Source organism: Quercus robur, chromosome 2 (assembly GCF_932294415.1).
Source record: "Quercus robur chromosome 2, dhQueRobu3.1, whole genome shotgun sequence".
NCBI classification, from domain to species: domain Eukaryota; kingdom Viridiplantae; phylum Streptophyta; class Magnoliopsida; order Fagales; family Fagaceae; genus Quercus; species Quercus robur.
Genome location: NC_065535.1, coordinates 14,059,923 through 14,087,195, shown reverse-complemented (window position 1 = coordinate 14,087,195; position 27,273 = coordinate 14,059,923). Strand labels below are relative to the sequence as shown.

At 35.1% G+C, this 27,273-nt stretch overlaps 1 protein-coding gene, 1 long non-coding RNA gene and 1 pseudogene across 2 annotated transcripts in view; 2 read left to right on the top strand and 1 right to left on the bottom strand.

Moving 5' to 3' along the window:
• Positions 1-998, top strand: part of LOC126712501 (cytochrome P450 72A397-like) — a 76,538-nt gene extending 75,540 nt beyond the window's left edge. The window contains exon 5 of the mRNA XM_050411845.1: positions 650-998. Within this exon, the coding sequence (XP_050267802.1) occupies positions 650-973 (324 nt within the window). The 3' untranslated portion in view covers positions 974-998. The remainder of the gene's footprint in view (positions 1-649) is intronic.
• A 1,013-nt stretch (positions 999-2,011) lies between these two features.
• LOC126712504 (uncharacterized) lies at positions 2,012-3,551 on the bottom strand. Its single transcript, XR_007651120.1, has 2 exons — positions 3,102-3,551; positions 2,012-2,839 (listed from the first exon to the last, which is right to left on the bottom strand). It is a non-coding gene; the product is annotated as an uncharacterized LOC126712504 (long non-coding RNA).
• Positions 3,552-8,168: 4,617 nt separating this feature from the next.
• LOC126695198 (cytochrome P450 CYP72A219-like) overlaps positions 8,169-27,273 on the top strand; it is a 36,191-nt pseudogene continuing 17,086 nt past the window's right edge.

Here is a 27,273-nt window from a genome sequence, read left to right as displayed (position 1 = left end):
TGGAATCGAATTCTAGAGAGATTAAGGAATTTGGTAACAAGAAGAGTGTCGGAATGAGTATTAAGGATGTAATTGAGGAATGTAAGCTTTCCTACTTTGCTAGGGAAGAGAAAACCTTGGTTTTACTTGTTTGGACAATGGTTTTGTTAAGTAAATACAAATTGGCAAGCTCATGCAAGAGAAGAGGTTTTGCAAGTCTTTGGTAAGAACAAACCTGACTTTGATGGGTTAAATCACCTTAAAATTGTAAGTATTCCCTAAAGATTCTAATTTTTCTTTATTTTCCTATAAAATTTATATGTAATGTCTTTCGGAGATGAAATATTCACATTCATGAAAATTCATGTCAATATTAGTTAATTGATCGAGTCAAAGCCATTTTCTATTGAGCTCATGATAGTTAGCATACTCATTTTTTGTTAGAGTTGGTACTTGGTAATATAGAATATAGACCACTAATTTGAGTGCAAACCTCAAATTTGATTAGGTTTGTAAATTGAGTAATAAATCTGTTTCAAATTTTATCTATCATAAATGAGCTTCAAAATCTCTCATATACTCTTCAAGAGGAAAATTTAATGAACTTATTTTATTTTACTAAATTCTTTAAGAAATACGCTTTGGTAATAGTTGGTTATCCATGGCATAGGTAACCATGATATTGAATGAGGCTTTGAGGTTGTACCCACTAGGAGCTTCGCTACTTCGAATAGTTCACAAGGAAACCAAGCTGGGAAATTTGATAATACTAGCTGGAGTGGAGATTGCTCTACCAACAATCCCAGTCCACCATGATTATGAACTGTGGGGTGAGAATGCAAAACAGTTTAACCTGGAGAGATTTTCAGAAGGCATTTCAAAGGCAACAAAGGGCCAAGTATCATTCTTCCCATTTGGTGGGGGTCCTAGGATATGCGTTGGTCAAAACTTTGCTCTAATAGAGACCAAGATGGCTTTGTCACTCATTTTGTAGAACTTCTCATTTGAGACCTCCTCATCCTATGCTCATGGTCCTTGCTCAATCATAACTCTTCAACCTCAATTTGGCACTCACCTTATATTACATAAGATATAGTACCAAAAAGTTGTTCCAATTAAACAAGATTTATCACCATTGTGCCTCGTGGCTTATTTGCGTTTCTATATACTATTTAGTGATTAAAAACTCATTTTCTAAAGAATAAGAAACAACATACTATGATTTCCACTCTATTATATTATTATATTATGTTTATGTTTGTACATCCATTATTGCATTAATTGAAGGAAACAATGTTGAATAATGTAAAAAATAAATAAATAAATTAGAAAAAAAACATCATTATTATTGATAAATTTTCATTTTTATAATTATAATGTTAATATTTTTAATCCTACCCAAATTAAAAACCCTTTTACTGATTATAAGATCTCGATTTTAACAACTTTATTGCAAAGGCTAGAGTATATAATGCTAGTAGAAAATTAATGAATTTCCCTTAAGCGTTTTGAAATTGAAAGATTACACATAGGGAGATCAAAATGCCATTGATCTCTTTGGACTCAGCCAAAAAACTAAGGAAAAAAGGGGTAGAAAATAAATTCTCCGGATTGAAGCAATTTATTCAAGAAATGCCAACGAAATTTTCTAAGCACCCTTCTAAAAATCAACCACCTTCTTCCACGAGTCTCAGCTCAATATCTTGTCCCACCATCTCCCCACATTTTCTCTCAAAGTGAACAAATTGCCCTTATCAATGCCATTGACCAAGTACTAAGAGTTGGGCAAGTGTGAAAGATTAGCCAAAGAAAATTCATCACCAGCCAAGAAGCGAGCCTCCCCGAGCCACTTTTCATAGATGTCAAGCACTTTCGACAACTTCTCTTCATTCTACCTGATCACTATTTTGTCTTGCTTGATATTCATTCGAGGCACGAATGCGAGTTGAAACACCCGTTGGGTCCCAAATAATATTATGACAAATATTAGCAATCCAAAATGTCAATCACACACAAGAGCACAAAATTTACGTGGAAAACCCTTTCTCTTTGGAGTGAAAAATCACAGGACAAATTTTGAATAATTTCACTATTATCAAATCAATTACAATAATTCTTGTGTATGTCTCATGACTAAAGGAAAATAAGAGATCTCTATTACTTTTCTTTGCTCACACGCACACACACACACTAATTATCTCTTTCAAAGGCGGCAACACTTTGCTCTCTCCTTCTTTTTTTCTTCTTCACACATAGCTCTCTGTTGGCTGTCTTCTTTTTCTCTAAGCGGCTCTCTCTTCTTTTTCTTTCTTGTGTGGCTTCCTCTTTCTTTACTCTTGCACATACTATTTTTTGTCTTCTCAAAGGCGGTAGTACCTTGTACTCTCCTTCCTCTTGCATTCCTTCCAAGCAAAAATCCCTTTTCTCTCTCTTAGTTTCACGCTTTATTTTTCTTTTCCCCATAGGGAGGACCCTTGGGCCAAAACTATCAAATTATTTGTAGTATTGTCTATTTATAATATTCTTTTGTTATTTTCTTGTAGACTAGGAATACATTACCTCTTTAACAAGGAATAGACTTCCTTCCATACCAAGAAATAGTCTTTTCCTCTACAACAAGAAAACTCAAATTAATTTTTCCTTCTCTAACTAGGAAACCTAATTGACTTTTTAAATCACAATTGGAATTTGAGGCAATTTTCCAGCAACACCAAAGTTGAGCTTGGTGGATTGAAACTCTGCCCTTCTACTTCTATCCACTGATCTATGGATGCTTTTGCCAGTGGGTTTGTTCCGTATAGTCCTTTGTCCCCTTTGTCCGCGTACTTGTCACAAAGGTAGCAGCATATCACTTGAGACTCTGTATTACCCACACACAAATTCAAATTTATAATATGGAGTTGCAAACAGAGAGAAACCCGGAAAAGAGAATGAATGAAAATGATGAAATTGCGCGTATAAATTTATCAAAGATGGAGATACTCTCATCTTCAAATGCTGGTACTTGGCCAAAGGGCTGTAACATTATCACTATCAGGACCATGTATAAGAGAGATTCAGAATTATATATAGCTAATTAGTCGAAAAGAGAGAGAATTTTGTGTATGTAATTGTGAAAGTACCTGGGGCTTGAGGAACTCAGGCTTCTTGTGCTCGCCCTTGGACATGTTAATGGAGATGAGCTCGAACTCATTTTTTTCTCATAGAGACAAGCTAGGACCCTGGACACAGCTGTGGATATGGGTGGTCCGTACACTTTAACAGGAGTCGCCATTGGAATGGGAAGTTTGGTAGCTTTGAGGGTTCGCTTGCTTGCTTTCTTTGTCTCTTTAACACACTCTCTTTGCGTGTGTTTGATACGTGTATTCTTGTTTCGTTGTCGACCATTCAAAAAAGTGGGATTTATCCATCCTCGCCCGCTTTATCCTTTACTTGAGAGTTGAGATAAAGGGTAGTTGATGTGGGAACAGAATTCGGCAGCTGAAAGTATTTGTATTGAGGGAATAATTTAATGACCAAACCTGTAAATTAGGCCTCGGCTTAACGAAGACGATCTCACGGGGCCCCAACTTTGCTTAATTGCTTAGGCCTTTGGGCATAGCCCAATAATTCAAGCCTGGGGTTCCCAATTTTCATGGTCTCAGCTATGCCATGGGCTAGCCCGCCTAGCCATTCTCATCGGTCTACCTCTACTATGGGCGTTGATCCCATGCAGCCATGCGTGGACCAAAATGACAGTGAAGTTTGGTTCGGCGCCATCTGAGGTCTTTTTAATAATGAATTTTTACATCAAACCATAAGTGATGAGTTGTTATTAATTCTAACTAGTAAATTACTCGTACAATATACTAATAATGTTATAATGTTTTATGTAAGATAGTTTTAGATAATCTTGTAGGTGAATTATAGCGTAATTGTTATAGAATTTTATTAATAATGAGTACATCATAAAAAGCAATAATTATAAATTGCACGCACATATCCATTTTAATTATTCAATTGAAGTAATGAAAAAAAAGAAACAAGAACAACAACAAAAACTTTAGAGGAATATCATAGAATTAAAGTTGATATAGAATGTGTCTTTTTCTTTCTACATTTTTTTTTTTTTTGAGAAATAAATACAACATGCTACTAACCCCGCAGCTCAAATCATTTTCCCTTTAGACCCCAAACACTTTGTACATTGGGAGGTGCCAATTCAGTTACAAGGCCTTTGGCCTTTCTACTAATTCTAAAACAAAGTACATATATCAAACACCCACAGTCAATCACATCATTTACAAAACCCACAAATCCACAATGTCCAACCTTAACATCAAAATCGTAATTGCCGTTGTCATTCAATATAAAATGCAAGCCCCCCTTCCTTGGTTGTAGCCAACTCATATGGTTTAGAATTAGATGAAACAACAATGTTAGAGCTAGTATGTGTTGTCGAAAGATTGAAGGTAAATGACATTGTTTTTGGTCTGTGTATATTTGACATGTGATGGCATGAAGGCTATGGGTAGGTATATATAAAGGAGTAGAAGTGCAAGAGGTGAAAATAGTGAATTAAAATACAAAATATATATCTAAGTTTTATTCTAATGTTATAATTCACAACCAAACTTACGAATAAGTTTAGAAAGTAAAACATATTCTTGGTTCAGTTAATTCTCTTTGAAAAAAATTATATAGAACAACATTTAACAAATTCCCAAATCAATAATATCCCAAAAAGAAAACACAAAATATCCAAAAAGGAAAAGATAATAATAAAAACGACAAACAAATTCTTTGTTAATCAAGAATCCTCTTCCAAGTTCGAATTAGAAGTACTCCTCCAATCCCCCTAATGAAAAAAAAAAAAAAAAAAAAAAACCGCTAGTTGCTTCTAGCCTCCATTCGGTGAATTGCATCAACTCTGTTCACAAATCAATCAACACTGCTCTCTCTCTTTCTTTGTCCCTATTGTATCAATTTATTTTATATTTAGTTTTTTATGTGAATTTTTTTTCTTTGATTGATTGCATACAGTTTATTATTTATATATTTTTTAAATGGATATATAACTAGTGTCTATAATTTAGTATTCAAATATCAAAATATGAGTAATTTTAAGGCAAAATTATTCACAATTGATGCATAATTTAAGATTAAAGGAGCTCAAAGGTCAAGGATTGCCATCTAAAAAGGCTCAAAGATGAGAATTGAAGAAATAACATATTGCTTCCTTAGAACGTTATTCTTGATTAAGATGATCGAATATCCAATTAATCAAGAATTATGTCATGAATTTTTTTAATTAGAAAAAATCTAAAATTATAAGTAAAAAAACCCTTAATAATTTTTTTATATTTAGTTTGGCCCCTAGAAAAAATTACTAGCTCCGCTACTGATTATAATGTATTAAGAAATCATTTTTTGTTTTTTTGTTTTTTTGTTTCTATATTAGTTGATAGTTTGTTAAATACTAAATGAATGTTTATAGAGAGTCTTTTGACTAAATATTGCTTAAATCCAAATTTATTTGTGATATATGTACTACAGTATGAGGAGAGAGGTGAATATCAACAATTATGTTGCTGAAATTGTGAGAAAAGTACTAGAGAAGAGTGAAACAATGTAACCAGATGGAGGAAACAGAAACGCAATTTTGACAATACCATTGCTCCCCAATTTTTGTGCATGTATTTGACTGCCCAACTAACCAAAAAGAGGAGAGAAAATTTTGGGGCTTGTTTGATTGTGTTGTTTAAACAATCCAACACATATTTTCACAACACATTTTTACCTACATGTATTTTCATAATATTTAAATAACGTTACTAGAACAATATTATTAAACAGTAAAATTGTGGCAATCTAATTGCCAAAATAGTTGGGAGTAAAATTTGAATCGTAGCAATCCAATTGCCAAAAGTAGAAGAGACAAAATATTTGGTGGCCCATATAAAATTGTTGTTGCTCAACCATCTTTCCTTTTTCATCGTAAAAAGTGCTTTGTCCTGGACTTTTTAATGAAAAATTCTAGTGCCACACCCAATTACACAACTTTATCCACAATTCGCCGGTGGAGAGGTGTGGCACATGGACCAACCATCACCCTTCCACCAACCACAACTCGTCACATGGCCGAGTTGTGGACAAAATTGTGTAATTGGGTATGACATCATAATTACTCATTTTTAATTCTTAGGAGGTTATGTAATCGATGACGCAATGTGCACCACAAGAATCATGGGTGATGTCATTTTATTTTTTTGGGTCACATTAAGCTAGCTCATTCTAGATTATAAACTACATTGAATACCAGACACTACTATCAACAGTATTTTATTTTATTTTGTTGTTATTGAGAAACCTATCAATAAATCCAATGAAAAGATGTTTTTTTACAAAAATTTCTTGGAGCTCTATATATTTTTTTTCTAGCCGAATCAACAGTGGCACCAGCACTAGCCCCGCCATCAAGCAAGTGTGCCTTTGGAGCTTTATATTTGATTGTACAAAAAAGCGAGAAGAGTGCGAATTATCTACTTGGTCCGAGAGTGCGAATTTGGTTTGTAAAAATAAAATTTTCTAAAATCTTCTTTTTCTTCTAATTGTTTCCTCTATTTTCTTTCCACTTTTTTGACATAACCAAATAATAGAAAATCATAATTTTATCTATACTATATATAAGAGGATTCATCACTTTCAACTAGACTTTTTTGTGGTTCAAAAATACCTTTATTAATGAACAGTAACTTCATTTAAAAATAGGGTCATAAACGTTAAATAACAAATTTCATTTTGAATTAAAAAAAAAAAAAAAAAACTTCTAAAATTTAGGATATTTTTCCCTTTACGTTCAAAAAATAAATTACAGTTACTGCTTATTTCTAAAGTTTATGCTTTTTATTTGTTTGAAAAATAAAAATATATATTTCTAAATTATAATAGATACAAATTATTAACCTTTACCAAAAAAATAAAAGAGCTTCTGATGCTTTGAGGTTAATGTGTATATATATGTCATTTTCTTAATGTTTTATTTTGTCGTTTATTTTTTGTCCTTGTCCTTTAGGACAATTTGTGAATGCTTGTTGAAAACAAAGAAAAGGCTATAAAAAACGTGTTGAAGAAATGTCCATTCTTATCTCTTCTTCACTTTCTTCTACCTCTAGCTCTCTTGTTAGGAAATATGTGAATCATATTAAGAACATATGTCATTTAGAATTGGCTTATCCTTTGACAAAATGCACTTTACTCGTAATTGGGTAGATCTACGATTGTTTAAGTTTTCAAGAAACATATTGTTCAAGTCAAGAGTTAAAGCCATGCAAATCTATCCAAGAAACAAGTGAAGAAGTGTTGTATTTTAAAGCTCGACAACTAGCTCAACAGATTGTATATATCGAGATTTAAAAGGAAAATTTAGCCCGATGCTCGACTGCTACTCAACAGATACCCTATCTATCGAGATTTACGAAAATCAGTTTTTCAAATTTGATTTCATGCATATCTATGTGTATGTGTTTAGACTCTTTTTTCTCACAACCCTAAACATATATAAGGATTATTTTAAGGGCTGTCATAATGTTGATGAAACTTGATGTAAATGTTTTATTCAAGCATATTGTGATTGAAGATATATGCCCTAGTTCATCTTTCTCTTGAAAAAGCTGCTGTGTTTGTATGCCATAGGGTTTTGTGATCAAGGAGTTTCTTGATCTTCATCGTGTGGATGAACTAAAGAATTTTACAGCCAACATCTTTCTCAAGTTGGTGTGTTAGTCACATACTTTGATCCGTGCATCGATTGGTCAGTTACGTACTGGGAGCCGTGTATTGAAAATGAGAGATTGTCACTACAGAACAAGTCCAATTGTGTATTGGGATAAGGGTTCAACTATAAGTTGGTATAAGGTACTTGGATTCCTTTACTTGTAACTGTTTGTTGTGATAATAGTGGATTTTCGAGAGTAGTGACCATAAAATCACCCGGTGGGGTTTTTGCTTTTTCCTCATTCATAAACAAATCACCGTGTCAACTTTATTTTCCGCTGCATTTAACTTAGTTGGTGATTTGTTTGTGCTACCACGCATATTGCATGTTAATTAACTTAATTAATTCACTTGGCTAATTAATTGGTTAATTTATCACAAGGAGCTAGTACATTCTTGGCCTATTATCTCTCTCTACAAAGAAAAAAATAATAATGGAAATTTCTCTGGACAAAGTTGCCAACTCTGTTCTTTTTGTTATAATGACAATGTTGTCATGCATGATTCTGAATTGGGTGTGGTTAAGACCAAGGTCTTGTAGTCAATTCCTATAGACTTTTCTTCGGGGACATGAAAGATAGCTCTATGGTGATAAAGCAAGCTTGTTCTAAACACATAGAACTCTCTGACGATATTGTGCCACGTGTTCTCCCCTTTGAACATCACACAGTGAAGCATTATGGTATGTATGTCTACAATTAACTTAATTACCTAAAGATTTTGTTGCAGCAAACACAAATTATATCTCACTCATTTCATAGCAATAAAGTATGTATGGTTGTTTAAGTCCTGTAACTTCTGTTTAAAATCTTCCAACTATGTATTAGCTTATGCCCAAAATCTTAAATCTGAACCAGACAAACTAGACCGATTGATTTAACTATAAACTAGAATCTAAATTGGTAGCGTTGGAATCATAATTTTTTTTGAGGTAAAGCTAGTGTTACTGGTTCTAATTTAAATAAACCATTGAAATGATTTTTCATCCATAAGTAATAGTCAGTAACAAACTGTCACTTAAGATTTATTTTGAAAATGTTGTAGACATAATATTTTTCTAAAAATATCGGATTTTCTTCCAATCTTTGTAAACATATGCAGCTAAGAATTTTTTTACATGGCTTGGCCCAACACCCCATATAAACATTATGAGCCCTGAACATATCAAAGATGTTTTCACCAAGATAGGTGACTTTCAGAAGCCCAAACCAAATCCACTTGCTAGATTGCTTGCAATGGGAGTAGTAAACTATGAGGTTGAGAAATGGGCTAAACACAGAAAGATTATCAACCTTGCTTTCCATATAGAGAAGTTGAAGGTTATGTATTACATTTCTTATCTTTTTAAATCCATGTAGAATCAATAGTTGTGTCCAAATCAGATTATTACTATCACTTTAGTAAAAAATGTTGTAGCTTAGTCTGGAACTACATGATTTATCTTTAAAGTGATATTGTACAAATCACCAAGCTTAACACAAAAACACTTTTGTACTGAACTCCATAGCAAAGTTTCAATTGTCTCTAGCACATGTTAGTGATAAAAAAACTTATAGTTACAGTCAAGGCGGCTCAACAACTTTGGGGGCATTTTTATATTTAAATACTAATTAAATAATATTAATTGATTTTTTTTACTTAAAATCTATTTAAAATTATATTAATCACTATAATACAAATGAGTTGATATGATATACATCAAATTATTAATTGGTGTGATAACTTATAATAATTGATAAAGTAAAAATTTTGCATAAAAAAAGTAAAAGATATAGTGGGTGTGACATTGAGTGTGGTTGTGAGTGGGTTAGTGTGTGGCCATGTGATGTGTGGGGGCCAGCTATGAATTGTGAACTATGGGCTTATGGCCTTGTGCAATGTGCAGTGATGTAGCCTATGGGTAGATTGTGCAATGCTTTGGGCTATGCAAGACCAGCATGTTATCCTATCAATCAAGTAGATTAAAAAATATAATTTAAAATATTTAATTGAATAAAAATCAAACTCTACGATCTTAAATATCAAAAAGACAGAGAGGGAGAGGGCCAGAAGGGTTACCTCTGCTGTGCCCACACCGCCCCTATTCAATCTTGAATCTACTGTGAAGGGCAATGAACAAAGAATGACTAAGCTTATAGAAAAAGATCAAGAATCAAGATGAAGAAAACAAAGGTAAGAATATAGATGGATAGGAGATAAAGAGATGAGAGATTTTTTCTTTTGTTTTAGAAATTTATAATCTCTATTTTAGCATATTTCAAGACAATTACGTTGTATTATTAATGAATTTGTCTAGTATAAATTATGACTTCATCATATTTCAAGAATGAGTTAATAAATTTGTCTTCTAAAATTTAATTTTGTTAGTTGAAATTTGACTATTGTTGTTTTTTCCCTTTTCAATCTTTTGCATTTTAGGATACAATGGTGCCTTTTTAATGCTTTTTATTGACCAATAAAAGTATTTATTTTTTTTGTAATTAAAATATATAGATAAATAAATTTTGTATGTATATATATATATATATATATATTTTTTTTTTTACAAGTAGGGGCATTCTTTTATTTGGGGGCCTTAGGTGATTGCATGGCATCGATTGTATCTATTGTTCAACCAACCCTGAGTACAATACAATAATCATGATAGGGAATTGTTTGTGTTTTGGTTATGAGTAATGCTACGGACACAAACTATTTACAAACTTTTTTACAAAATATTGATGTGGTGAGTGATTATTAGTAAGTGAGAAGATGATGTTAGTAATGGACCCAGATGAGAACCAGTAAGAATTTGTCACATCAATAATTTCTAAAAGTATTGTAAAATAGTTTGTGGTTGTAGCAGTACTCATAACTTAAAAGTGACAACATTTTTTGAGATGGGTAGTTAATGGGAGAAGTAGGGTTCAAACTACATACACTAGGCACCACAAAGAATATAATTATTGCTAGATACTACCTTTGATTAATTAATTCAAAGTCATTATAGAAAATACTACCTTTGATCTATTGCTTAAAATATGGTTGACCGAAAATATTGTGTGCAAATAAGATTCTATGTACATTCAAACATCAGTCATGCTAGTGTAGCAAATAATATTATTTGTCCATTTTCTTCTTAAAAAAAAAAATACCAAAACAAAACAAAGATTATAAATCCATTCAAACTTTCAAATATGAATAATATCAATTAAATTTAAACTTACATTCTTGTTTGCTCAAATGGGAAAAGTTTGACTCCTACCTACACCCAAATTTTTTTTTTAATAGTGTCTTGGTTTAATAGTAAAGAATAATTATCATAGGGTGGATGTTACAAATTTTAAATTCTATCTCTATTAATAAATAAATAAATAAACAAAAAAAAAACTTAAAAACATTTATAGCAATCAAATTAAAAAAAGAAAAAAGAAATAGTTATAAGGAATTTAACTACTTTGAATTCTTTATATAAATGAAAGGGGAATTGTTTGCTGGCAATTTGGCATATATAACAAACCGCATGTGTATTAAAAGGGTTGTTGGGATTCTATCAAAAACAATATAGAGTAATAATATTGACATAACATTTTTTTACTGTTATTGAAGTGGTAAATTGTTAGTGATTTTTCTCTTAAAAAAATGGTTATTGATTTTCATATGGGCTATATATCATTAATAACTTGTCATTTGCAACAGTTGTGAAAAAATTTGTGAAGAAAGTTACGTACGGAGATTTGTTGAACAATATAATGCCAATAATCTTGTTTCTATTTATGATACTTAAAACTATTTGCGTTGCAATTGCTGAAGCTTATGTTACCTGCATTTTATCAAAGTTGCATTGATACGTGTTAGGGACATATTTTATGTAACTGGCTAATCCTTTGAGAAAATGCATTTTACTTGTAATTGGGTAGATCTAGGATGGGTTTAAGACTTCAAGAAACATGTTGTTCAAGTCAAGTGTTAAAGCCATGAAGATCTGATCAAGAGACAAGTAAAGAAGAGTTGATCATTAAAGCTCGACAACAATCTCGACAGAAAGACTTCTATCGAGATTTAAAGTTGAAGCTCAACAGAAGCTGTTTCTGTCGAGACTTACGGAATCAGAATTTCCAGATTTGATTTTCTGCCCAAGCTGATGCGTAGATTTAAAGTTGAAGCTCGACAGAAGCTGTTTCTGTCGAGACTTACGGAATCAGAATTTCCAGATTTGATTTTCTGCCCAAGCTAATGCGTATGTGTTGGGTTTCTTTTCTCACAACCCTAGACATATATAAGGCTTATTTTAAAGGCCGTTATACATGGAGAATGCATGCATATAGTGACCTAGTTCATTCATTATTCTCTTTGAAGAAGCTACTGCGTCTTTATGCCAAGAGTTTTGTGATCAAGGAGCTTCCTGATCTTCATTGTTGATGAATTGAAGAACTTTGCAGCCAACAACCTTTTCAAGTTGCTAGACTTAGTCATCTACGGGGATTCGTGCATCATTGGTTAGTCACGTACTGGGATTCGTGCATTGAACGGAAAGATTGCCGCTACAATACAAGTTCAATTGGGTATTAGGGTAAGGGTTCAACTATAGGTTGGCATTTCGGGATAAGCCAAAGGGTTTGGTAAGATTCCTTATACTTGTAACCGCTTGTGATTGATAATAGTGGATTCTTGGTAGTGATGATCTTAAAATCACCTAGTAGGGTTTTTGCCTCAGTGGTTTTCCCCATTTGTAAACAAATCACCTGTGTCAAATTTATTTTCCACTGCATTTAGTATAATTGGTGATTTGTTTGTACTACCACACTGTTGCATGTAATTGAGCCTAATTAATTAACTTGGGTAATTAATTAATTTGCAAGTGTTCAATTCATTTTAACCCAACAAGTGGTATCAGAGTAGGCACACTCTGATTAGAATTTAATCTTTGCTGTGTGATCCATTGACCCCTGTTTGTCATGGATAGATGACAGTCTCTTATTATACCTCATTTATTTGATGGCACTGATTATGCATACTGGAAAGTACGCATAAGAGTTTTCTTGCAGTCTTTAGATGAGAAGGTTTGGCAAGCTGTGGAAATTGGCTAGGTGAAGCCAAAGGAAGTGCCGGTTGATTAGGATAAGGCCAAGATCAAAGCGGCAAACTTCAACAGCAGAGCATTGAATGCCCTATTCAATGCGATGACCAATGAGGAGTTCAAGAAAATATCTTCAACTAAAACTGCAAAGGAAGCATGGACCATCCTCCAGACAACCTATGAAAGGACTAAGGCTGTCAAGGATTCACAACTCTAAAGGCTCTCGACTAGCTTTGAAGAGATAAAGGTGGAGGAGGATGAGACGTTTGATGAGTTCTATGCCAAGTTGAAGGACATAGTGAACTCAGCATTCAATCTTGGTGATCATATTCCCAAGCCCAAGATTGTGAGAAAGGTGCTCAGATCTCTCCCTGAGAGATTTCATGCTAAGATAACAACGATTGAAGAATCAAAGGACATTGACACCATTCCTTTGACAGAGCTGATTGGCAACTTGCAAACCTATGAATTGGGTTTGACTAGACTTGGAAAAGGAACCAAAAGTAAGAATATGACATTGAAGGCCAAAAGTAATGAGACTGATGAGTCTTCAAATGATGAAGATTCTAAAATGAAGTCCTACATCACTAGGCAGTTCAAGAAGTTCATGAAGAATGCCAATGTGAAAGGTTTTAACAAGGACCGTAAGCAATCCAATTCTTCTCAATTCAAAAGTTAAGACAGAGGGAAGAAGAATGCTAAGGATGGTGGTCAGTACACTATTCCCTCCAAACCAAAGTGCTTTTGATGTCAAGGTTTTGGACACATGAAACAAGAATGTCCAATGTATCTCAAGTTGATTGGGAAAAGTAAGGTTCTTACTGCTACCTTTAGTGATACTGAGCCTAAGACTGAGTCAGATAACAGTGACAACGAGGGAATCTTGAGTGCTTTTTTCTGCCATAGTGGATCCTACTGAGGGGATCGTAGAAGTAGTGGATTAAGAAAAGGACTTGGTGGAATCCGAGTTCGAGAAGATGGATACGCAGGATGACATCCATACAGCTTATGCAAAATTGTACAAGATTTTTGAAAAGCATGGGAAACTGTATAGGCTAGCCACCAAGAAGCTAAGCGATGTGGACCTAGATCGAGAGGAGCTATCCATAAAGGTTGATGAAGCCAATCAAACCATTAGAGCACTGAGGTTCGAGAACAACTTCTTGGCTGAAAGAACTAAGAAGCTTGAAGCAGAATTGTTCCAAGTTTGAGTTCAGTTGGAGAGGACTTCCAGTGCAAAGCTAGATGAAATGCTGAACCTCCAAAAATCAGCTTTTGACAGAACCGACTTGGGGTATGAACTCTCTAACTCTTCTCATATTGCCTTTTCTAGTAAAATAGTTTTTGTCTCACCTGCTTATGATAATGATGTTGAAAATAATGAAACTAAAACTGAGATAGCTAGTGAGAACAATCTAGACAAAGGCAAATCTATTTTAGGAGTACCCCCTAAGCTAGAGAAGAAAGAGACTAGAAACCCTAAGAGCAATAAGGCTAAAAATAAGAAGTCTCAACCAAAGAAGCCACATTTCTATCATTACTGCGGAGCTTCAAGACACACTCATCCAAATTGCTATAAGTGGTTAGCTACTCAACAGAGCAATAGTGTGTTATCATCTGGTGGTCAAGGTCAGATTCCACCATCTTTGGGTCCTTTTAGGGATCTTCTCAATGCCCTCATGTTCCTTTCAAACTTGAACGGTTTCAATTCTTCCCCCTCACCTCGAGAACAAAGGTTTAACTCTAGGAAATGATCTTCCTCCAAAACCAAAGTTTGAAAAGAAAAAGGCTCAAAGTGATTCAGTCACTTTTTCTCTCTCTCCCTTTATGTTTTTGCATCACTTGTTTGTTTTGCTTTCTTGTTTTTGAGTCAGTCTAGTTTTATGCTTTGTATGTTTACATTTTTTTTTTCAATTTTTTTTTTTGTTTTTCATAAAAATATATTTTTTTGAAAAATTAGAAAAATACAAAAACAGTTTGTGTTTGTGTATATTAGTACTTGTGTACCCTGGATGGACATTGAAACAAAGTTTTCTAAACTTTGTATCTCTTGTAGCTTAGATGAGCATCTCAATGCACAACTAAGCAAGTAAACTTTGTGGCTTGTGTTTGTGATGAGTACAATTAAAATTGTCTCTTATATCTCAGATTCATATCACTCTTTTTGAAGGGAAGGACTAGAAAATTCTAAGAGAAAGGCATAAATAACTATCTCACCACTAAAACCCGCCAAACATGAATAACATCTGTGTGCTTAGGCACAACAAAATTGGGATGTTTTAGCTTACATAAATGAGTATTTCTTCTCTCCCTTATATGCCCATAGATGCTATGCTTAAAAGAAATTATGCAAAGAATATAAAAGCAAAAAGAATCAAAATGCTTTTAATATGTTTGTAAGCATGTTTCTAGGAGATTTGGGAGTTATAGAATGTACCTTGAAGTTGATAGTCCCCATCAAACAGTTATGATTGTGTGTGAGTATATTTGATTTTCTCATATCTCAAATTTTCATAATATGAGAGATTTATGCACTCTTGCTATGTTTTACACACAACATGCAAATTCTTTGCTACTTTTGATACATGTACAGGTACAATGTGATTTGGCCATCACAGGAGATACATGTGTTAATATATGCTCGCTAAACTGTCTTAACTTGTTTTTGAAATATAAAATTGGTTAGACTTGTTTAGTGTGTGTGTGTGTGTGTGTGTGTTTGGATCTTTGAATGCTTTACCTCTATGTTGAGATATGTTTTGAGAGCTTAACATGTTGATTGGATCTTTGGTTGAGTTGCTTGCTTGTTGCATTTTATCTCCTTGTGTTTTTTTCCTCCTTGAAAAACTCCCTTTCTTTAAGCTCGACAGATTCCATTTCTATCGAGCTTTCTTTCTTCAGCCTCGATAGAAACCTCAACAACTCTTTGAACCATCGAGGAATTTTCCTGTGCTCTCTGCCTTCTCGATAGAATCTCGACAGATCCTTGAACCATCGAGATTTCTGGGTTCCTGCTCGACACTTGCTTGACAGCTTCTTTGATCCATCGAGCCAAATTTCCTCGCTCTCTGTCTGGTTGATAGATCCTCGATCCATCGAGACCATCCTTTAGTCGTTGATAGATCCTCAATAGATTCACTTCTGTCGAATTTTAAAGCTCGACAAATTCTTGATAGAAATCTCAATCCATCAAGCTGCGTTTTCTATTTAACGTTGGGGCGTGATTTCATATTTCATTTTCTTTTCTCTCTCTCGATAGACCCAAACCCCTCTCCCTCACTCAAATCTTCACTCCAATCAAGATTTCGGCCTAGTTCAAGCCTCATTCTTATGGTATGACTCTAAATCCTCTCTTTCTCACGCATTTTATGCTTTTAGACCTAGGTATTGGGGTTTTCAAAAGTTTTTGGGTTTTTGAGATTTTTGTGAAATATATGGGTTGGGTTTTGTGAATCTGATATTATATGACCACACATTGCATCCTCATTGCATTATAACAATGTTTCATGCATATTTAGATGTGTGTGATTGATTATTCTTGTTAAGTGCTATTAGGTTTGGATTGGGTTTTTCCCATGATGCTTTTAATTTATGAACGTCACATGTTCATGCATTTTACATGCATATGTTCTTTCTTTTCTTTCTTAACCTAAGCATGTGTTATGTTTCCTTCTGTTCTCTCTCTCTCTCTCTCAGATAAACTGCATTATGACACCCAAACAGTGCAAATCTACTTCGGCTCGAAACCCTCTTAAAGGTTCCGGGTCATCGTCTCCTATTCCCTCTCACATCTGGTTCCATGATGAGAAATCTAAATCAGATTTCTTTGAGAACTTTCAGGACCATGGTGTTCATTCGTGTTGGGAAATTTAGACCTCGGTTGATAGAATTAACAAGTTTTAAACCCAAGTTGTTAATTAGATTTATTATGAACAAAACTTGTTAAAATAAACAAACATCAATATCATGTCAAAATCATGCAACGGAAAAAAAAAATAAGACAAGATATAATAACCCAGGAAAACCAATGAAACCAACCAATTTCACAGTAAAAAACCTAGGGGAAACCTTCCCAAAAAGTAATCCACTATAGTAAAGAGAAATTTCAGATCTAGTACAAAACCTTTGTCCCTAGACTCTACAATCCCCGTAGATGAACTCATAGCAAAAACCTTCTACCGCTTCAGAACCTCTGAACTCTTCAATATATGAATGCCACCCTTTAATGTACGAATCCTAGTACGTGACTAACTAATTGTACAGATCCCAGTACGTGACTTAATCACCAACTAGAAGAAGATGTTGGTTGCAAAGTTCTTCACTTCATCAACAATGAAGATCAAGAAGCACTTGGTTACAAAACCCTAAGGCGTAAAAGACACAGTAGTTTCTTTCAGAGAGAATAAGGCATCGGTCACCTTTTGCATATGTTCTCCTTATATTCTCTTATGTGACGGCCTCTAAAATAAGCCTTATATAGGTCTAGGGTTGTGAGAAAAGAAACCCTACACAAATACAAAAGCCTGGCCCAAAAATCAGATTTGAAAATTCTGATTTTTGTAACCTCGATAGATAGCAGGTGTCGAGTAGGTGTCGAGCTTTAAACCTCGACAGATACAGCTATCGAGCAGGTGTCGAGGAGACAGAAGCTTTCTCGATCGATTCACCAGCTATCGAGAGGTGTCGAGCTATCTATCCGCAGCTGTCGAGAGGTGTTGAGCAGCTGCCGAGCTATCTGTCCAACTTTAATGAACAGCTTTTCTTCACTTGTTTCTTGGTCCAATCTTCATGACTTTAATACAGACTTGAACAACATGTTTCTTGAAGTATTAAACACATCCTAGATCTACCCAATTACAAGTAAAGTGCGTTTTGTTAAAGGATAAGCCAATTACATAAAATCATGACATATGTTCTTAATGTGAAACACTTATGTCCTAAAAATCTCCCCCTTTGGCAATCCGTGACAAAACCACAGCAAACAAATGAACATATGAGAGAAGTCATAAATCACTTAACTCATATTCACTTGTTGAGTACAATAAAATCTATCCTATCACAAACTCTTGAAAAACTTTGCAAGAAGAGAGTTTATGGCAAGTAGACTTTGACAACCTGTATTTCTGAAACACTTTAAACAAAACTCATCTAGGCATCTTTGTGTGAAACAGAAATAACAGATTGCATACAAGTATAAGAAACATGTGTATAAAGGGAGAAAAGAAACAACACATGAAGGGGTAGGTGAAAGAAAAACATACATCAATATAAAGAAAGAGATAAGTACAATGTATGTCTATAAATGGTCACAAGACCTCATGTACAAGAGTAATGTATCTAAAAAGAAAGAAAAGAAAAGATACATATTATCCTTACTACATCCCTCAAAATGTATCAACACTCCCCCTAACAAAATGGTCCTATACTAACTCTCCGCCTAAGATAGACTACTCTCATACCAAAACTACTCCCCCTAACAAGATGAAACACATCTCCCCCTTACAAGGAATGTATTTCTCCCCCTAACATGTAGAATCTTAGAAAGAAGCCACATATTCTTCACAATTTCTCCCATTTTTTGTCATGATTGACAAAGGGTACAAGAAGTTAGAAAGCTTCACCCGAGAAACATAAAGATGATCAAAGATTATCAAGGGGGTACAAGAAATCCATAAAAATGCATGAATGTAATAAACAAGATGCTATGGATGACAAGATAATAGAAAGATGCAAAACACACACAAATTAAACGAGTCTAACCAATTTTATATTTCAAAAACAAGTCAAGACAGTTTAGTGAGCATACATTAACACAAGTAAAACCTTGTGATGGCCAAATCACATTGTACCTACACATGTATCAAGAGTAGCAAAAAATATTGCGTGTTGTGTGTGAAAAACATCGCAAGATTGCATAAATGTATACATGTTATGACGATTTGAGATATGAGAAAATCACTTTAACTCACACACAATCATAATTGCTTGATGGGGACTATCACCTTTGAGGTACATCCTATAACTCCCACATCTCCTAGAATACACGCTTACAATCATTTTTAAAACATTTTTGATCTTTTTGCTTTTGATTTTTCATTTGCATATTTTTCTTTTAAGCATTTCATTCATGGGCATATAAAAGAGAGAAAAGAAATACCCAATGATATTTGACATTCCAATTTTGCTATGCCTAAGCACACAAATGTCATTGACACTGCACTTTTGCTATGCCGAAGCATACAGGTGTCATATTATGATTGGTGGGCAACAGTGGTGAGATGGTTATTTATGCCTTTCTCTTAGGATTTTCTAGTCCTTCCTGTCAAAAAGAGTGATATGAGTGTTAAGTTTAAGAGACAACTTAATCGTACTCATCACAAACACAAGCCACAAAACTCACTTGCTTAGTTGTGCATAGAGATGCTCGTCTAAGTTACAAATGATACAAAGTTTTAGAAGACTTTGTTTTAATGGCCATCCAAGGTACACAAGTACCAATGTACACAAAACACACACTATTTTTGTATTTTTCTGATTTTTCCTTTTTATTTTTATTTTGAAAACAAAACAAAATAAAAACTAAACAAAAACAAATAAACAATATGAAAGCATGAAAGAAAGATGCATATGCATAAAGGCATGATAGAAAGGTGCAGATGCATGAAAGTATGATTCCAAAAGCAGATAAGAAATAAAGCAAAGAGAATCCACTTTAGATAGAAAGAATTAAAGCAGAGGACAAATAGAAAAGACAATTAAGTCTTAGGCTACTTTCTCATCCACACAACACGAGTCTTTGGCCGTGAAGATGAAAAGGCACGTGTCTTAGTATGTCTACTAAAGGACATAGAAGAATTAGAATTCTCCTGAAATTGAGTTAAAAAGCTCAAAGCTTTTAATAACTCTCCAAACATAGGTGTAGGTCCTTGAGAGGAAACCTGTGACTGTTTGAACAAGTGCTTATGAGGATACAACTTAAAGCAATTAGAACGAATGTGTCCAGAAACACCACAATGGTGACAAACATGAGGTCTAACAAAGGATTTAGAATTAGCCAAAGCAGTTTTGGATTTCATACCTTTATTACCTTTCTCAGATTGTGGCACAAAGGCAGTCCTTGATCCAGAAGCCGTGGAAGAGGAGGGCCCGAAGGAGACAGCATATCCTAAGCCAATTTTATCAGAACTAGACTTTTGAGCACTCAAGACCTCATCAAGCTTTGCACTAGACATCCTCTCTATTTGAGTTCTAGCTTGATTAAGCTCAACTTCAAGATTCTTGAACTTCTCTTCTAATGAGGTGTTCTCCACAACAAGAGTCTTAACTAATCTTGTAGTCTCATCTAGTTTGACTAACAGATCAGCCTTTTCAGTTTTTACCTCATTAAGCTCTTTTTTACAAAGATGAGAAGTCTGTTCAGATTTTATGAATTCAGTGCATAGCTTATCATAGGCTTCCTGAAGGGTCAACTTCTTGGGTACTTCATCAGAAGAAGAATCCTCACTGTCACTAGCACTCTTCACAATCACCTTATCGGTTGAGGCAGCAAAGGCCATAACGTGACGACATTCATCCACATACTTATCAGAAGAATCATTCTTAGTATCACTCCAAGCAGCAACCAACCCTTTATCTTTGGATTCCTTGGTCTTTTCCTTCATGAGATGGTTTGGGCACTCTATCCTCATATGACCAAAACCTTTGCACTCATGGCATTGGATGAGGGGTTTTTCATTCTTACCCTTCCTAGAGGATTTAGATTTCCTAGGAGGTTTGCCCTTATCCTTTTTCCTAAATTGAAGAAGCTTGATAATCTCATCAGTTATGAAGGTTAGATCCTCATCCTCATCATCATCTTCATCTTCATCTTCACTTTCAGAGTCCTCAATCTCTTTCTCTATACCCTTAAGAGCCAAGTTTTTTACTCTTTCCACCTTTTCCCATTAAACCTAATCCCATCTCATAGGTTTGAAGGTTTCCTACAAGCTCAGTCAAAGGAATTTGATCAATGTCCTTGTCTTCTTCGATGGCAGTGATCTTGGCGTGGAATCTTTCAGGTAAGGACCTAAGGATTTTCCTAACAATTTTGGATTCCGCAATAGATTCTCCAAGATTGAAGGCAGAATTCACAATATCCATGAGTTTAGCATAGAACTCATCAAAGGTCTCATCCTCCTCCATCCTTATTTCTTCAAAACTACCGATGAGTCTTTGAAGCTTCACAGTCTTTACTGCCTTGGTAACTTCATAGGTGGTCTCAAGAATGGTCCATGCTTCCTTGGCAACTTCTGTGGATGATATTCTCTTGAATTCCTTATTGGTCACCCCACAAAATAAGGAATTCAAGGCCCTACTGTTGAAATTTGCCGCTATGATTGTTGCATCATCCCAATCCACCAGCGCTTCCTTTGGCTTAATCCAGCCAACTTCAACAGCTTGCCATACCTGTTCACCTAGAGCCTGCAAAAAAACTTTCATACGAACTTTCCAGTATGCATAATTAGTTTCATCAAATAAAGGAGGAATCAAAAGAGATTGTCCACGATCCATGACAACGGGGGTCAAGGATCGCACTCAGGAAATTAATCCAATCAGAGTGGACCCGCTCTGATACCACTTGTTGGGAAATTTAGACCCCGATTGATAGAATTAACAAGTTTTAAATCCAAATTGTTAATTAGATTTATTATGAACAAAACTTGTTAAAACAAACAAACATCAATATCATGTCAAAATCATGTAGCGGAAAAAATAAATAAGACAAGATATGATAACCCAGGAAAACCAATGAAACCAACCAGTTTCACAGTAAAAATCCTGGGGGGAAACCTTCCCAAAAAGCAATCCACTGTAAACCTTCCCAAAAAGCAATCCACTATAGTAAAGAGAAGTTTCAGATCTAGTACAAAACCTTTGTCCCTAGACTCTACAATCCCCATAGATGAACTCACAGCAGAAACTTTCTACCGCTTCAGAACCTTTGAACTCTTCAATATATGAACGCCACCCTTTGATGTACGAATCCTAGTACGTGACTAACCAATTATGCGTGTAAGGTTGAATTTATTCAACCATCTAATTGGCTTTATTCTGTGCCAAATTTGCTTGTAATTTAGCATTTAGTAACCCTGTATTTAGGTGGGTTTGTTGTAAGGGTAGTGAGTGAGATAGAGTGAAGATTGCTCAAGAGTGTGCAAGAAAACAGAGACTCGCGGCTGGGACTCGCGGGTGACTCGCGGCTGCAAGCCGCCAGAAGCAGCACACGTGCCAAGCATGCTGGAAGATGAACAGTCATGCTAGCTGGAGCACTACAGGACAAAATAGGACAACTGGCCATACGGTTAACTCGCGACTTAGTCAAAACGCGAGGTCAAGCCGCGAGCCACCCCTGTTTTGTAAAACCTGACGTTTCACATTCCTCTCCCACTCCAGTATAAATACCCCTTTTACCCACGATTGAAAGAGAGCTTCCAGAGAGAATTTTGAGAGAGAAACCCTAAAGAAAAACCAGATTGATTCACCCACAATCTATACATTAGAGTCTCTTCAAATTCCTCAACTCTCTTCCTCTCCATTGTCAAATCCTTGAGAGGCATTATACCAAACCTGGTTCTCACCATCATCATCACTGTGAGACAGCTGTTTGGATTTCTGGGAAGCAGTTAGGAAGGAACCAATCTTCATTGGTTGATGCTACGGTCTAGTAGCGGAATTCGGGAAGCTAGAAAAGAAAAAGGTTCGGCGCAACCTCGTTGGAGCAAGAAGCTTGGAGGGCTTAGGTGCACTGGGTAGATTATGCTTGGAGGGTTTTTTGCTGTCCATGTATCCCAACTGTATTTTCTAGTGGATTGTTCACCGCTTGGAGGGCGGCGGAGAGGTTTTACGCTGAGGGCTTCGGTTTCCTCTTCGATAACACATCGTGTGTTGTCCTTGTGTTTTCATCTCTCTTCCCTTTATCTTTGCCTTTTATTTTCTGCTGTGGATGTGATTTATAATTGGCTTAGATTGATTTCCAATTCTGTTTATAGCTTATGTTCATTTTCCGCACACTTGTTGTTTGTCATAAAGCTTGAATTTATTATTTTGTATTTGGGGGTCTAAACGTTCAAGGGTGTTTTATACACGTTTTTGAACTTTCATTTGGTATCAGAGCGGGTACACTTGTTTTGGTTTTATTACCTAAGTGTGATCCTTGACCCCTTGTGTGTTTTGCCATGGATAATGCTTTGTATGCTTCTATGGATATTGTTGATTGTAACATGCCATGTGTTTGTGAAAATGCCTCTATGAGTATTAATCCTCATAATTGTGATGACATGTTACTTGAATCTATGGGTGTTGTTGACAAACTCTTGAAGAAAGGAGCTAAGAAGTTTCAAAAGAATTTGAGCAAGTTAGTTTGTGAAAAGGATGATTTGATTGCTAAACTCAATGAATCCAACAAATTGGTTGAGAAAATATAAGAACCTTGCTGAAATTTCTCTTGAAAAGCTGAAAGAGTTTGAATGTTTAAATAAGAACTTGGATGCTAAACTTGTTTTGTCTAACAAACTTGTTGATGATCTTAAATCTGAAAATGAATCTCTTAAGATGCATGCCAAGTGTTTGATTGCTGAACCTGTTGCTAAAATGGAAGAAAATATTTGTTGCAATCATGTTGTGGTACCCGATTTTGCGCCTATTGTGTGTTCTACCTCAAAGGACAAATCGGTGTACATTCCTCCACACAAAAGAAATCAAAAAGTGGAGAAAAAGGCTCTTAAGCCTAAGCCTTCATTTAGGTCTTAACCTAAGGTTTTGAATGGATCTAAATTTGTTCCAACTTGCCACCATTGCGGTGTGATCGGTCATATAAGACCTCAATGCTCCAAGTTGAAAAGGGAACAAAACAATGTTTCTAGATCTTTTCCCAAGAAGCCTAGTAGACCTAAACACATTGTGTGTCACCATTGTGGTGCCTTGGGTCATCTAAGACCTCATTGCTCTAAGTTTCAAGCTCTTAAGAGAATCAAAAGAAAAGAGAAACTTGAGCTTTTTGGAAGTTGTGCTTTGAAAGCTCAACCGGATTGGATGGAAAATGGTAAGTTGTTGAAGAAAGTGGTTAATGCTCTTACCTCCTTGTTTATGTGCATCTCCGGTTCTCATTCTTCCAACCCTCGTCTCACTTCTCTTGAGACACTCATTCCAAACAATCGTTCTGTTTGGATGAGGAAGGGTTCATATGGTTGAGCCTTTGCTTTTTTGGTCCTTGATCTAATTCTTTCGATCTTTGTAGGACCCTTCATGCATTAAATGTCATAACTTCATGCATTTTGTGCATCTTGCATTTATTTGTATGCATTGTTTCGTTTTTTATCTTACTTTTATGTTTTCGTTTTGTGTGAGTAAAAATCCAAAACCACATAAAAAGTGAAAAATTCAAAAAGTTTGATCGTATTTGTTTGAGCACATATCACATGTGAGTTTGGCCTTGTACCTTTGTACAAATGGCTTTGTGCATTTACGAGCTTAGCTTGTTATTTTTGCACTTATATCTTTGTGGGAAAAATCTTGACATCTTTGTGTGATTGTTGTAAATCGATCTTCAAGCTTGTCATGAATGATTTGTCAATAGTCATGTTGGTTTTGATACATGCGTAGACTTGTGCTTATATCTCTTCCCACTCTTTTATTTTTATTGCTTAAAGAGCTCAATAAATGTAAATCTCAAAATGAAAGAGATAATGAGCTGCAAAAGCCGTCGCATATACTAGTATTTGACTAGGAAAAAGGGAAAGCGACTTATATGAAAGTGTATGATGCCCAAAAAGCCAAAGGCTTGTTCATCAAATTGAGATATCACAAATTTCAGGCATCGATCTCAAAATGAGGTGTTTTGATTCAAAATGATCAAATGTTAAGAATTGTAAAGAAGCCAAATGAAAAGCTTCATTGTATGTAATCATTTTCTTGTGGGAGGTCATATATGTTCATTTCTATAATTGAGATAGACCACTTGACTTAGTACTAGTTGTGTATGACTTGATTGAATTGATCATTGAAGCTTCATTCTAGACTAAGGACTATTCCACATTTGATACACACACACAACACACATGCCTAATGTTCAATGAATGTCTTATTCATTTGTTAGATTGTACTTGTCTAAATGTGATGTGTGTGTGCTCAATCATATATGGTTCAATCCAAAAATATTTTTGATCATTTTATATGTTTTTGGAAGTGATTTTTATCATTTTTTGTGTTTATGTTTAGTGCTTACTTTGTTTTTCAATGTTTAAACATGTTCTGTTTTGAAAAACAAGTGTCAGATTTTTTGGCTACTCATTTTGGCTACTTGCGCGAGCTGCCAGCAAGCTGCCAGTTTTGGCTACTCAGTTTGGCGACTTGCAAGTTGCGAGTTTAAGCTACGAGTTCATCCAGAGAGGTTTCGCGGCTCTCTCGCAACTTGGCTCGCGACTCGCTAGTCGCGAAGCGCCCAGAATCAGCTTTTTAATGAGCTTTTTCGTGGAAAACTTGTTTTAAACCTCTCCCATCCTCTCTAAAACCCCTCTTTCAATATTTTTTCATCAAAACCCAACCAATTTGAATGATTTTTCATTCCCTTAACATCTCTAAGGTAATTATAAACTCTTTTCATTAATTTTGATTCTTAGATTATGTTTTGGAGAGTTTTGTGCTCTTGGTTGGGATTTTTATCATAGGGGTTGGGAAAACTTATTTTTTTTGTCAATTTTCTTCATGGGATTGGTTTCTTTTGATGATTTGCATGGATGTTGGTCCCTTGTGGCAAAAAGATCATGTATTAAGGGTGGATTTTATGATGTTCATGCATTGTTTCACATTATTGTTCATGGTATGCATGCTAGGTGTTTGATAAAATGTCTCTTAGGCATTTTCTTGCTTGTTTGGACTCCGATGAGTATCAAACTTTGGGGTTTCTCATGTTTCCTCATTAGGAACATGTTTGGTTCATTGGTTGTGTATTTAACACACCTTGCCCCACATGTGCATTTTTCATGCATTGGTCATGCATTGCACTTAGCCACCTCTTGCACACACCTTTGCTACCCTTGTCATGCATTGGTCTTGACCTTGTTGTTTCATCCTAGCTTGTCATGTTTACCTTATGCTTTGTAGCATGTTACTTTGTCTTAGCTTTGAGTTTCATTTTCTCATTCATCTTGCACCCCTCATGCATCATTATCATTGTTCGTTCTTTCATCTCTTGCCCTCTTTTCTCCTTGACCCTTTGTCTATTCCTAACAAAAAGGGAGAGAGTATACTCTAGAGAGTATTCCGGAGTGTTTTGTCATTTCTATATGACTTTTGTTATGACTCTTGTGCACATTCTTAGGGGGAGAAATTCTATTTCTCGTGCACATTTGTAGGGGGAGAGATTTTCCATAGTGGAGATGCATATACCAAGGGGGAGAAGACTTTGTGTTAACTAGAAAACTTTGTTCTGCTTGTTTTCTTGTTGGCTTTATGGTGCTTTGAGTTATGCTTTGTTGTTCTCATTGCATCATGTTTGTACTTTGGACATGCATATATCCCTCTGCTATTGTGCTTTTTTGAATGCATGTTCGGATGATCAATTGATTTGCTATGTAATCATTGTAGTCATTTCTATATGACTGTTTTGGTGTTTGATCAAGTTGCTCATATGTTTTACATCATGTTTACTTGATCGCAATTTGCTTGTTATATTATACTTGTCCTTTTATTACTTGCTTTACCTTGAGGGTCTAATGTGTTTTGTGCAAGTGTTTCAGGTTACAAGTATATATGTTCCAAGTGCATCACAGCTTTTCATCACTTTGAAGGGGAGAAACTTTATGAACTTTTAGTTTATATTGTTTAAGTTTTTATTCAATATAATATGTTTGTACCCATGTGCTTTTATAAGCTTTTAGGGTTAATGTTTTATGCATAGTTTGTAGGCTTTATGGTATGTACCTTACTTAATGCAGCCTTTATGCTATGTTGAAATCAGTACTTTAATCTAAATGTTCTGCATTTTGGTTTATGTACTGTCACTCTTGTGCCCTTGTAGGATTGTTCCTAGATGCATATGCCTTGTTTGTTATGCATTGGTTGAGTGTTGAGCATACAAGTGTCTTGCCTTGTGCTTGTTAACTTGTATGTCCTTGTGTTCATTCCAAGTGTGAATGAGCACTGTGATCACTACCTTGTGGTGTTCACTTGGTTGATCAAGCCATGGTTTGTTTCTTAACTCCATCTTTGCTTGATCACATATTGCCTGTTTCATATGCATTTATAATTTTCTGCTTACAATGATCATGGTGTATTGTTGTGTTTCAGGAGTATTATGTTCATATGATTCAAGTGCTTCACAGCTTCTAGAGTTAGGTGTGAGTGAGTTTTGTTCAACTGTTTCCAACTCACATGTTAAGTCTAGAGTCTGTTTTAGGGTTTTGTCACGGAATAGCCAAAGGGGGAGATTGTAAGGTTGAATT